At 39.2% G+C, this 13,919-nt stretch overlaps 1 protein-coding gene across 1 annotated transcript; it reads right to left on the bottom strand.

The window, feature by feature from the left end:
- Positions 1 to 191: 191 nt before the first annotated feature.
- LOC128759436 (disintegrin and metalloproteinase domain-containing protein 10-like) lies at positions 192 to 12,899 on the bottom strand. The gene is made up of 16 exons (XM_053866378.1): positions 12,360 to 12,899; positions 9,488 to 9,632; positions 8,273 to 8,391; positions 7,580 to 7,741; positions 7,268 to 7,356; positions 6,717 to 6,872; positions 6,340 to 6,432; positions 4,789 to 4,972; positions 3,216 to 3,379; positions 2,933 to 3,116; positions 2,181 to 2,331; positions 1,911 to 2,094; positions 1,732 to 1,843; positions 1,397 to 1,617; positions 1,204 to 1,320; positions 192 to 1,085 (listed from the first exon to the last, which is right to left on the bottom strand). Exons 1-16 carry the CDS (start codon positions 12,442 to 12,444, stop codon positions 1,035 to 1,037), a joined length of 2,217 nt encoding a protein of 738 aa, XP_053722353.1. The 5' UTR covers positions 12,445 to 12,899; the 3' UTR covers positions 192 to 1,034.
- Positions 12,900 to 13,919: the final 1,020 nt, after the last annotated feature.

Here is a 13,919-nt window from a genome sequence, read left to right as displayed (position 1 = left end):
GAGATGACGAGTTCAGGAAACGATTACACGGGAAACACAGGTGTCTGCTGCCATCAAGTGGTCATAACCCGCCCTTCACACATATATATATAAATATATCTAAGTTGTTCAATACATTCTATTATGAGTGTTTTACATAAAAGAAGCACCAACAAATGCAAGACACGAGTTAAAAAAAAAGACAGAAGCTCTCAATCATTTACATTTTTAATCATCATCATTCGCATTACAGTGCAGAAAATAAAGCAACAAGAGATTTCTAACAACCTGCATTGAGATAGTGATTCAGCAACACAGAGGAAAACACAAAATGATGTAATTTTTAACAGCACACAACACCGATAGTACCTGAAAGGCAGAAAGAGTCTCTTTTGAGATCAGTCCATATTTTTGCAGAGAACCTGTCAGGTCAACTATCATGTCATCAACAGAGCAACACTAAACTGCAATGGAAAATAAGGCAATTCACATTTTGTTCTTCATTTTATCAGTGACTGACAGTAACCAAATTATTATTATCTAAAAAAAAAAACATGTTTCTTGAATAACAGCAGTATGGACTGTATAATGTCACTTGTGGTTCATCTTAGAAACTAGCAGGCATCTTTTGATGTACAATATAACATAAATAAAAATACTCACAAATCCTGAACAGCAGTCAAAGGTAACAATATAATATATACGACAGCAGAAAAGTCAAATCCCTAGTGTGTTGAGGATATTTCTGACCTTCAGCTAACAATGTATTAGATGAAATCAACATGGAGTTCACATTAGAGAGACATTATCACCCTGAGAAAGATTAATAAAACAGGATGAAGTGCTTTCAAAAGGTGTGAAGACGTTGTTCAAGACAATTGTAAGGCCCCAAGTTTGCACAGCAGCGAAAGGCACTCTCACGTCCGTTGGAGAGGCTCAGAGAGCAACAGATTTCCCCAACATAACATTTTCAGTTACCTCTTCTGATCGCTTTCATACTGTCGTCATACTGTCTGGGTTTGCTCATAGGCACTTTAGTAGCTGGAGCAAAGATCTCACCGTCTCCTTTGTCCCATTTGATACTGCTGCACTTTTGCGCCTTGAACCTACAAAATGAGTGTGGCACAAAAAAAACAGCAAAAAAAATTAAATTAAAAAAATAAATAAATAAATAAAAAAAAAAAAATCTATCTATATATATATATATATATATATATATCATACCCATGGTTCCGGCATTCGCGGGTTACTGGTGGGAATTTTGACGCTGCAGAGTTTGATGAAACCAGCCATCAGCAAAATCAAAGCGAGTCCAATCAAAAGTACTGCCCACCAATGAGCCTTACAGACGAACATACAGTTTTGTTAAATCAAAAGCGCACAATATGTTAAATACATTGTGTGTTTGTGTACTCACCGCCACCCACTCCACAATGGTTTCATACAGCTGTGTATCAAAAAGGACTTTCCTCAACCTCAAAAGTGGCCCGTCAGCATCCACTCGACGGCACCTTGAGAAAACATCACAGTAGCCATTGAAGTCGTTGCAGGGAGAGCCAGGCTGCAGGGTAATATTGATGTTGTTGAAGTGTTCTGCCCATTTCACTGAGCCTGAGCTGCTGCAGGTGTCTGGTCTCACTGAGAGATAAAGATATAGGTGTGGTTAAAGTCGATTGTATCAATGAAACATTTGTCTTCTCAATACTTTGTAAGAATTACAAACAAAAAAATGTCAATTGAAAGATCTCCTACGTTTCTCCATGCAGTGGACTTGGCAGAGCTCCAGAGCGTCATTCCTGCTGCCTGCACTGGGAACGGAGCAAGCTTCCAGCCCGTATCGCTGGCAAATGGATCCAGAGCAGCTCTAAATCACAGGCACTGGAGTCAAACAATCTTCATAATCACATATGGCACCAAAAACATTAGCGTACCCCATTGATGCAGACTTGGGTGTTCAAATTGCAAATACTCAGGTCTTCCTTTGGAATTAATGGCGGACACATAGCGCTTGTTCCGTCACAAAAACCATCTTTGGCACACTCAGACTCTGTCCGGCACTTGTTAGTTGCATTCTTATAAGTGCACTCCTCTGTGCAACATGGGCCTTGGCTAGGGCTGAAGAAACATCAGCAAGGGATTGAAGGTTGCTTCACTGACTTTCTTTTCCCGTGATAATGAAAGTCACATCCATCTCGTTGTACCTGCAAAGTTTCCCAGGTTGGAGTTTGCATTGCATGCTCTCATCTTGGTCAGCGTCATAGCAGCAGGGATCGTCGCATTCCTCCATGTAGCCGCAGTCACACTGTTCCCCGTCCTCCACTATTTTGTTGCCACAAATTGGCAGTCCAGACTCTGTAAAAGCAGGAAGAAGATGAACCCATTAGGTGGCACAGTTGCAAGATTTCAACAGGCAACATTAATATTAAATAAGTGAAGCTTCAAATATGAAGCTTGATGCAGTTACTGCTTTACACAAGAAACGTTCAGCTTCAATCTGTTGCCATGTTGCGATTAATGCTCTCAAAGAAAACCGCCCAGGCTGCGGACACAAAGGTGGTTGTAGTCACGCAGTAGGAGCATAGCACAGCGCAAGAGAGCAAATTTGATCAACTCAGATTTGGAAGAGTAATAATAAGTAAATAATAAGTAAAGTAATAAGAAATATAGTGTAATAGGGTTAAATGATGGCAGCAGTCTGCAGTGGTCGGCAGTGCTGCTTCTGCGCACGGTGACACCACGTCTGTTCGCTTAGACAGTCACAAGGTCTGTCATCGTCGTTGTAGCTTGAGAGATAAGGAAGAGTATCACCAATGGATCAGATACACATCTGTGAAATTATGTAATTCACTTATTTGGTGACATCATAATAACGATTTTTCTCTTTTACAGTATGCCATCATCTCCCTCCTCACCTCTGAACACTTTAGATGCACCATAAAGGAAAATGTCATACCAACAAAACAGATGTCCTTCTTGCTCTTCAACACATCACTTATATATTGAATGCTGCAGACTGAAAACTTGTTATTGTTGGGTTTATCTCCAGACGTGGCCTTTGAATACATGATGAAGTTGCCCTTTGCCTTGAGAAGCAGATCACTTGATTCTCCAGGTGTGCATTCAGGCCCAGCATCGTGCTGCCAAATGTACACACACACACACACACACAGAAATAAAGACCTCAATAAGCATTTGGACAGTTTCGGAGCAAGGATGGGGGAAAGCATTGCGCTTACTGGGGAGCCAAAGTTGTGGCCGACCTCGTGAGCAAAGGTGAGGTGCGTGATTTTCGGAGGAACATAAGCATTATAATTTCGAATCGTAATGATGCCAGTGTTAAGAGACTTTCTCCTCCCGTCAGAGTAGAGCTTGCTCTTCTCACAGATCCCTCCAGCGCCTCCTAGGGACAGAACGTTTTGTCAGTATAAAACACATATCGTGTTTGTTTGCTTTATAGCTTCAGTCTAACATGCCAGTATTTTTAAGGACATCATCTGCAACTGTTAGTGTAGCGTGGGCTGTTAAGATGAATTAAGACAATGTCAGACTAGTGTTAATTTCATCAGATGAAACAAGATTAAATATGTTCATCAAAGACCCTTTTCCTAAGGACAAAGATGAGATGAAGATGAGGTGGTAGTCTAGGAATAAAAACAAGACTAAAATGTTGAGCAAGAAATAAAAAATAAGCAAGAACGCCCTCCTCGTTTTCGTTCACTAATCAAGAATAAACATGTTTAGGCTGGCAGAAGAATGTCTGGGTTACCTATTGTAACCACAGTTCTATGTATATGTGCCTGTGGATTAACCAATAGCGAACGCCGTTACAGAGTGGAGGACATACGACCCTCCATTTAGGTCTCGCTGCCTCCCTGTGGCTTCAAACAAAACTGCATGCAGGATTACTCAAGATGGAGCTGCAAGTGTTTTAGGGCAGCAGGAGGTCTGCCATTTTAAATTAGTATTTTATTTAAACCTGTTGATGCTCAACTTCAAGAGTCTAGCGGTAAAGTTTTTTTTAATTATTTTATTTTCATTTATTTTTCATTTCATTTTTGGTGTTTCTAATATTACAACTGAACAGGCATATCATTCAAAAATACACACCGAGTCAACAATCGAACAGCAGTTACACTGACGATTCATTCATTCAATTTACTCATACTTATTTTTGCAGACTAAATTGTTGTGATATTTAGTCAACTAAAACATGACTAGCAATGATGAAATGTGAATGACTAAATGTGAGATTCAACTTTGCCACAAGTCTAAAACTAAATTGTAAAATGGGAGACAAATATAACACGATGTCAGACTCATTGAGGCTCATTGACTCATTACACTGTGGAACTAAGAATGCTAAATGTCTACCTTTCCATTATTTGAAGTCACATATCGTTCTGTAATCTTGTCATTGTGCACAAGAATCACTGTGGTTTCTCATATTGAATAACTCATATTATCACATCTGCTTTTTGCTAAAATCTATTCTTTTATTTTTGGAAGTTTCAGGATGATTTGCTAATCTCACATCTCATTTTGCAAAAAAAAAAAACTGCTTGGTTTGCTTTAACACCGTGAACTTTGATGGCCATGATGTCGACATGCCCTCCATTGTATGTATTTGGTCAATGAATAGGCGGGAAACTTACCAAAGTGCAGGGAGATTATGATTCTTTTTTTTTTTTTCTAAATCACAATTTCAACCTGCTACTGAAGCACTAACCACATAAAACTGAGTTAAGCATCTTTCAGAAACAGAAACAGAAACAGCAGAATTAGGGAAGCTTTCTGTGGCTGTAGACCGACCTGCAGCAGATCCCACCCAGGCCAAGCCAAGGACACCGTCGTCGAAGTCCCTGTCGGTGAAGATGTAAGCCAGACAGTAGTTGTCGTGTATCTGCTCGGAGTTGAGCTCTAAAAACTTCTCCACTCCAATGTTCACAAATCGAAAAGGATTGGACGGATCGGTCTCCTGAGCAGTAGTATTTATCTGAAAAAAAAAAAACATTGTGAAGAACATGTGAACATTAAAACTCAAACTCAAAGCATCTTATGTTGTAATCCAAATCTCTGCCTTTATATTCTCCATACATTCAAAATACTACTTTATATATATATATGCATACATCTTCAATCCTCTCTTATCCTCCAGAGGGGAGTTGCGGGAGGAGCTGTGCCAATCTCAGCATTAACCGGCGACAGGTGGGGAACAAGTCACCAGTTCAACACAGGGCAAAAGACATACAGACAACCGTTCACTCACACATTCTATGTGCAATTTAGAGTGGTCCATTCATCTAACTGAAGAACCTAAAGAAAACCCTTGGGGAGAACATGCAAACTCCACGCAGAACGGCCACCGATCTGACCTGGGAATCAAACGTGCCGCCTTCTTGCTGCAAGTTGAGAGAACTAAGAACTAGGCCGACATGTGGCCTGTTTCTAGAATATTTGTGCTAATTTGCCAGTTGCTATAAGGTAACTGGTGTAACTTCACTTCTATGAGCCTCTAGCGTGGTGTGGGAAATCAAACCAAAAGACAGAAGAAATTAATAAGAAGAGACAGCTCGAGACCAACTCATAGAACAGCAATCAACACGGAAGTTTCCAGATTGGTTGCAATAAACTGGACTGGGTTCGGAACACTGAGGCACTTCACAAAAAAGGACAGAGTCGTCTCTACTTCTTGAGGAGGCTCAGGTCCTTCAACATCTGCGGGACAATGCTGAGGATGTTTTATGAGTCGGTGGCGTCCAGCGCAATTCTGTTCGCTATGGTTTGCTGGGGAAGCAAATTAATGGTGGTGGACACTAACAGACTCAACAAACTCATCCGCAAAGCTGGTGATGTGGTGGGGGTGAAACTGGACTTCTTGGAGACGGCTATGGAGAGAAGGATGCTCCTGAAACTAAGGAGCATCCTGGACAACATCACCCACCCCCTCCATCCGCTCCTGGTCCAATACAGAAGCACATGGACCAATAGACTGAGACTACCCATCTCAAAGACCGAGCGCCACAGGAGGTCCTTTCTTCTGTGGCAATAAAACTGTACAATTCATTATTGCAAAAATTACAATGAGGGATTCTTTGGCACGTTTTTCTATTCACTCTGTCCTTGAATCTGCATTTTCTTGCACATTGTTTCTACACTCTTTGGTATTATTTTTTGCACTTCATGATACTATTATTTCTTTTTCAGTTTTTTGTGATATGTTGAGTACAGAGCAAGTTACAAACATAATTTCCCTTGGGATTAATAAAGTTTTCTGATTCTGATAAGGTACCTGGGTGTAACTTCAGTTCTATGAGTAGAACAGAAAAACGCAGTAAAAAATGTTGAGCTTGAGCAACTTACCTTGATTCTTTTCACGATAAAGCCGATATTTTTAATTCCCCCAAAGTTGGTTGCTCTGTAAATCGTGTTGATGGACTTCACATGGCTGGATATCTGATGAAGAAATCAACACTGAGATTTTAGTCAGTTGAGAATAAGGAATATCAATGCAAATCTAAAACAGTCTTCATTGATAATGTAATGAGGTGTGTAGAAAATGCAGTGAACATTTCCATCTTCACTAACACAGTAAAAAAATATTTAAAACAAAATTTTCTCTTTCACCACCAACTCATTGAACAGTGAGGGTCTTGAAACACAGACACTCATTTGTTTTCTATTTGTCAAGTTTCCAGATTCGTTGTTTGTGAAATCTTGTTTGGTCATGACCAACAGACCTGGGCGAGCACCGCCTCTCTCGAACCAAATTTTCTGTAGAAGAAGTGGTCTGTCTGTATGAAGAGTGGGCACGTGTCCAAATTCTCGGTTGCCCTTTTCCTCCTCAAGATAACGGGACCGTAAAGGTTCTCTTCTTCAAAAGGATGCTCCACTTCCTGAACACACACAAGACTTTTCATTCAATGTGATGAATGACAACACAAATCATTATGGTGAATTACCTCACTCCACCACACTGGGAGAAGCTAACTACGGGACTACAGAGAGCTCTATCGATTTAAAGATTCAGAAAACAAGATGGCACAGTCAGTAAAAGAAGAAGGGCAGCAATTACATATTAAACAGTGGAAAAGCATTAAGAAAGTGCGAACCTGCACCAGTGGAGGTAATTCATCGGCTCACGCATGAAAACAAAACAAACTAAAAGCGAGCCCATCATCAGTGTGCCATTCTAATAGCCTTCTAAGCATGCACGTGGAGACGTTTATATTTTTTAAAAATCTTTAATGATAAATAAATGATGAATAATGAAATTTAAAACATGTCTCACTTCAACTGCAGAGTTCTGGTACCTCTTCATCCGCTCCAAAATAGAGTGGTTTGCACAGCCACCAAACGCTCCATCTTTATGAGGATAATCTGCGACACACATTCAAGCGTTGTTGTTAAATAAATAGAGCAAAACCTCTATTTTCTCATCAAACCCAGCAAGAACTGCACGAGTGCTCAAATGTATCTTGTTCTTTTTTTATTTTGTGTAATGCTTAATTTTGGTGTTTCTATGACACTGCGTTAGACCATCCAACCGGTGTGATGACAGAAGAACCTTTTGGAAAACGTTGCTATTCCATCAGGCACTCACCAATGTTGTCCTCATGGTAGATGACTGAGTGGAAAGGCACGTTCTTCTCGTCCTGGATGTACCTCTCTGAAGGTTCCACGTAGAATGTTCCATGGTGAGTCTTAATAAAGCCTTCAAAGCGCCCGTCAACCACTGAGCCATGAGACAGGGAACCCTCCTCACCTGAAACACAGAGGACTCAGATTTAAGACAAGCACGGCTTAATGGGGCTTGACTTCTCAAGAGTGACACAAGTCAGTGTTCACTGATTCACTTTTACATTCAAGTTTTGAACAGAGCCATTCAGAAATCAGAATTCTAACCGAGCAGCTAATGCAGTACACGCACACTCCAGGCAGGAAGAAGGTCTTCCTCATATTAAAGCTGCAGCAACGATTAAAGGGGACCTTTGAGGGACATACTATGTTTCAGTGTACACAAGATAAAATGTCAACTTAAGATACACACAAGTATTAAAGAATGTTAATTCATTTCTGAGTAATTTCCTCTTAAAAATAACAAGTATGACGTCTACACAAAACACAGATTACTTTGGCCTGCAGTTCATAGCAGAAACTTTTTATTCTTACCAAATTTTGTCTGGAAAGATGATGTCTTCTTATCATTTCAAGCGATGTGGCCATTTTGGGTATATAGTATATAGTGATGCAAACTATTAATAAATGGTCCATGAAACAATGGTCATGTACTCACCAAATATGTCCCCACTGTAAATGTGGGAGGTGTCTAGTGGCATTTCTACTCCATCCACTTCTTCAATAGCATCCGGAGAAAACGTACTCACATCCCTCGTCATTTGAAGGTTAAAATGCCTTCAAACAGAGCAACATTCAAGTAAACACAATCGGAACAAATCGCATGTTTAAAAAAATACTTGTGCAAAAAGTGCTGCTTACAAATTATTACAACTTGAGTTTGTATTATGATACTGTAACTTTTGAGTGACAGTTTGATCTCAAGGGAAAGGTATTGTTTGGATGGCAAAATGGCTTTAAAAATACTTAATAATTTTTTGGCACCTTATTTGTCAAGATATATTTAATCCACAAAAATGCATATACTAGTTAATAGTTATATATTACATATAATAATTAATGAAATATTTCCTTTACAAACACAAAAACACAGTGATTGAAAAGTGTTTGTGTGCAAGACAACTCAATATTCATTTGGTTCTATTTTTTTAACAAGTCAGTTAACAGAGCGGTGAACTGCACAGTATTACATATGATAACTGTATAATTAAAAAAGTAAATTCCCACGTCACACACTTTGTCCAAACATACATCTGAATTCAGAAGAATTACATCATCATGACTTATGAGGAGAGGCATGTGAGCATTTCCACCAAGCTTCTGTAATCCTCTTGCTAGCAATACACTGATGTGGGTGGGAGAGGGGGAACCAAAAGTGTCTCACATGAGAAACACATGATCAGAATCCTCAGGCCATGAGACTTTCCTGTTCCAACAAACCACATTGTTTGATTGAGGTGTGAGGTAGGATCAGGCTTTGGAATATAATCACAAACACAAGTAACTACTCCCAGAACAACAGAAGGTGATAAAATAGTTTCAAAATCTCTTGCTACCTCGCAGTAGTACAGTACTGTGAAGTTAGTAAGCAGTTTGAAGAGTTTGGCGTAAACCACCCACCCGATGGAAATCATCATAGGATGATCAATAAATAGATATTCATAGATTCAATATTTAGAATTGATAAATTAAACTAAAAGCAATATCAATCTCCATTTAGTGGACACAAGTCCAGAGGTCTGGTTAAGGGGATCTGCTTCCCCGTCAAGTGCTGCTGTTAAACATCTCCCCACTGTAGTGTCAAGTATTTCTGCTTCGGTCTTGCAAAGTACCAGGATGTTTTTGATAGTTGCTGATTCACAATTTTACCAACCTGCCGTGAGAGTAGAAGTCCAGTCGAACCATCTTGTCTTGAGGAGAAAGCGCCCTCTTGGCTCTCAGGTGGTTGTTATGTAGTGCCACTCTGTTGTACGATAACACCTCATAATGGCGGATATATTGGTTCAAGATCTGGTCACCTGAAAGAGGTGTGAAGTTTTAATACCACTCATTTGTTGAAAACGTAAATGCTAATTTATTCCTGCTCCTATTTCACACGTTTCCTGAACATTTCATTCAAAGTCTATTCTTTTCCAGTTATCTTAAACACGGACAAACCAGTGCTGTTGAAAACATAACTCCCCGAAGGGAGACACCCACTACGCTGCAAGAAAATCCTAATTTTTGAAGCACCTGTTTAAAAAATTAGCCCAATGTGCTTTATAGTTGAAAACGTATTTAAGACAAACAAAGAGATATAAACCCAAGCTTTAATTTGAAGATGAAAAAACTGTGTAAGAGGTCAGACAAAAGGATGAGCAGGGAGCACATGATGCCCAACAAATCAGGTGACTTGAGGCTCTTTTAAACTGTATGCCATTGTGTGATCTCTGCGAGTACACTGGCTCCAAGCACAACACACACTGATCTACATTCCAGCACAACAAAGGGAGCTATCATTTACAGTGGCACACAAGACACACGAACAGCTTCTTAAAGTTAAATTAAAAGCCCCCCTACATGGAACATGTTGCAAAATGACAGGAAATTAACAGAATGTATTTAATTGAATGACTTTAAATCCAGACAGAGTGCTTGAAACAGCCCCCTTTAATTGTTGTTTACTTGTTTTTAACTAATTTGTATGTCATTTTAATTGTGTTATAATTGTGCTATAATTTTGCTGCCTCTTGGTCAGGGCTCCCTTGAAGGTTTTTAATTTCAATGGGACTTCCCTGGTTAAATTCTCAAAAAACAATATTAATGCAGCTTCTTGGTTAATTCACAATATTATCTGGAACTGTTATTAACATTTTTTGCATACATAACTTAATGGTGGCTAACAACATTAATCTTCCTTAGATTAGTGCAAATAAGACCAAAGAATGTTGTACTGACTCAGAGCATTCTGAGCAATGTGAAAAGGTTGACCGCTGAACTACATTTTTTTTTAGAAGTAGCACAATAGCCAGATGTTTATGGACACCGCTGCACGACACAATTTACCTGGAAACTTTTAAAGTTCAGACGCAACCTAGTTTCATATTTGCACTGAACTCTGATTGAGCTTAGCTCTCCACAAAGAGGAAGAACGTCTCAAACAAGGAGAGGCAGAAAACGACCCGCCGCAACTTGTTCATGAATGCAGATAAACTCAGTGATCAGTTTGTTCTTCTTCACATACTGCACAAAAAAGACAAGAACTCCAATCATTTGACAGAGAGTGCAATTAGTGTTCGACTTTTGTTATGATAAAAACAAGTTCTGTGTTCACTCATTCCCTCATATTAGAATAATATCTATTCAAATGTCAAATATTCCAAAACATATTTAACTCCGCTACATTTTACTCCAACATGCCATCATGCCTTACTTTAACTTGTTTTATGATGATTCCTTTCATGTGCTAATAATCTCTATTCACGTGAGACTGGTCCACGTACACTTCTCCCTGCTGTACTTCAATTCTCACACCACGTAATGCATAACTAAAATGTCTATTTTATGAAGACTATGAATGAAAACATGAACACAAAGGTGTTGGGTTTCCTTTGCACAGATGCCAAAGTTATTTATACATTCTTCAAAGCAATATAGAAGACAGAGAGTCTACCTAGTTTTTCATATAAATATAGAATGTGATGTAGTGTACAGTCAAACAGGCTTGGAAAAAAAACATTATCATGTGATCAACAAATCTTCTCTGTAAACTTAAAGTCACACAACAAGATGAGAATTCAGATTTAGTTAAAAGTTCAAAACGGGAGTTCTTTGTCTTTTGTCTAGGAGATGCCTTTTATCTGCGTGTTAATAATTGCTCTAGCTATTGATCGCTTAGAAATATTTGGTTTTAATTCTTCTTTCTGACAATGAACACCAGTATAGGGAAAACAGGCTTGACAACTATGAAATTCTCCCCTGAGTTAACAAAGGAATGTGTACATGAAGAATGCTAATAATTGTTGTGTGTTGCACAATAGCATCTAGCAAAAATGAAAATTTTATTTACAGAAGAAGCCAAATGCAAGAAGTAATATTAATGAAAGATGTGTCAGTAGTTACGGTTTATTTATGTTATGTGTGTCATAGCATAAATCACCACTGAAAGAATGAACAACCGTAAGAGAATGAATGAACTGTGACTCATGCGAGTTAAAACACAACAGTGTTAATATAATACACGTTCTAAATTTACAAATGCCAGATGCCATTTAAAAAAAACTACCTATAACCAGGAATATTGACTTGATCAACAAAGCAAGATAAGACTGTCAGGTACGTTTACATTCCAATAGGTACAACGTAACAGAGTTGAATGTCATGTGTGGACAATCCACTACTTTTGCCTGAGGGCAGAACAGACTACTGTAAATACCTAGAGTATGTAATAAGTTTCTGATGTTTGAGCAGTCGTGATAGAAAGCAAACTATCACCACTCATTCCGTTTATATGAGCAAGCATGAACTTTCTCATCAATAAACAAAATATTTGGTTGATGTGCCTGTCAGTTATAGCTAAAATAACTAAATTCAGCAACATTAATGACACGCCCCAAACCACAGACTATATTTATTACCTCCATTCAGAGTTTATCTTTGTCCGAGTATCCCACCAGACTGTAGGTTAGCACCCAGGCTAGCGAGAATGGGAAACTCCTTCAACATTAAGGTAAAGAAACTTTCAGTATGAAGCAAAACACACTTACCGGCCGCACAGTTGATAAAGAAAAGGATGCTGACGACTCGCCCGGCTAAGAACATTTTGAAAATCCACTTTGCCACACGTATCATTAACGTTAGAGACCACTTGACAGCCACTTGTTTCGGTTAGTCACGTCAACTACGAGCTCCCATCCGAACGCCTGAGCTGCGTGACGTCACCGGCACCGCCGGCGGCGCTCTCCCTTCTTCGCGTGTCCTCCTTCGCAGGCGGGGGATTTGTTTGCGCCGGTTCTTCACACCCTGGCACTTCTCATCACTCTTTTCAATAATGTCCACTCTGGCTGAGCCTCTTCCGTCTGAGTTTATCCCATGTAGCCGCCCCACTCTGTATTCTGCTCTTCATCGCCATATGTTTCATAAGTCACTTTCATAAATTTCACCCCGAATTGTTCTCCTGTATTCCCAGCGCCTCTTCTTCTCGTGCTTCCAAGTCAGCCGCGTCCCCACCAACGAATCGTTTTCTCTCTAGATGACACCATCACCTCCTCCTTTCGGTCTCGACAAACAACTGTATCATCAACAAATGTCAAATATAACACTTCTGAAATAAAAGCATACAGTCGCGCAATAAAGCGGGAACGTCGTGACTCAAATACCCGATGCACTGCTTCCCTCTAGCGACCATCTTTGTGCGCTTTTTTCTGTTTTCCTTGTCATGATTAAAATATTGTGCCTTGGTGCATTGCCATATAATAATAAAAAAGAACTGTATATGTCGCCTGGATTAAGTAAAGTCTTTAATTTCTAAATTATAAAATCGTAAAACACTTATTTTATTTTATTTGATACTACAAAGACTCCAGCGAGTGCAAGCTTCCACCAAACCACTTATTTCCATCAATCATTTCCATTTTAACTCAATTTTATTATTATATCTAGTAGTGTCATTGAGCACCTAGCACACTCTAACAGGTGGCTGATCATGTGAAAAAAGTTCATGTAATAACAATACAATACAGTTTCAAAAGAAAACGTAATAAAATAAAAAGACAGACATTCATAATAATAATAATCGCGCACCCATCAAGCTCTTCTGAAGGACCGTAAACATTGGATCCGCACTAAAAATCCATGCCTTTACTTGCTTCGTCACTCCTTGCTGCTCCAGTTGATCCGTCCTTAAACTACTCCCTAAACTACTTGCCCAAAGTAATTTACCAGACTAAGAGATATAATTTGTTTGCGCACGCTGGTGCTTCCTAGTGTCCAATATTCTAAATTGTTTATGGGATGATACCAACAGTAGGAAGGATTGATCCAAGACAGGTTTCACATTTCTGTTCATCAATAAAATAAGAAATGGTGGTGGGATCATCCATGCTGTCTTGTTTACGTACCTAGTGGCATTTTTTTTTTTTTTGGGATAGGGATTAACCTTTTAGCCTTTGTAGCAGTGTGAAGGCTCGACACATTGTTAGTCCGAAACCCAAAACTGTGTTCCCTGCTCTGGAATAAAATGATATCTATGTATGATATCAGGGCATCCTCTATCTAAGGAGTCACCCACACACTGATATCCACGACATACTGTATATCTACCATTT

This window comes from Synchiropus splendidus, chromosome 5 (assembly GCF_027744825.2).
Source record: "Synchiropus splendidus isolate RoL2022-P1 chromosome 5, RoL_Sspl_1.0, whole genome shotgun sequence".
NCBI lineage: Eukaryota > Metazoa > Chordata > Actinopteri > Syngnathiformes > Callionymidae > Synchiropus > Synchiropus splendidus.
This window is presented reverse-complemented; position numbering and strand designations above follow the sequence as displayed.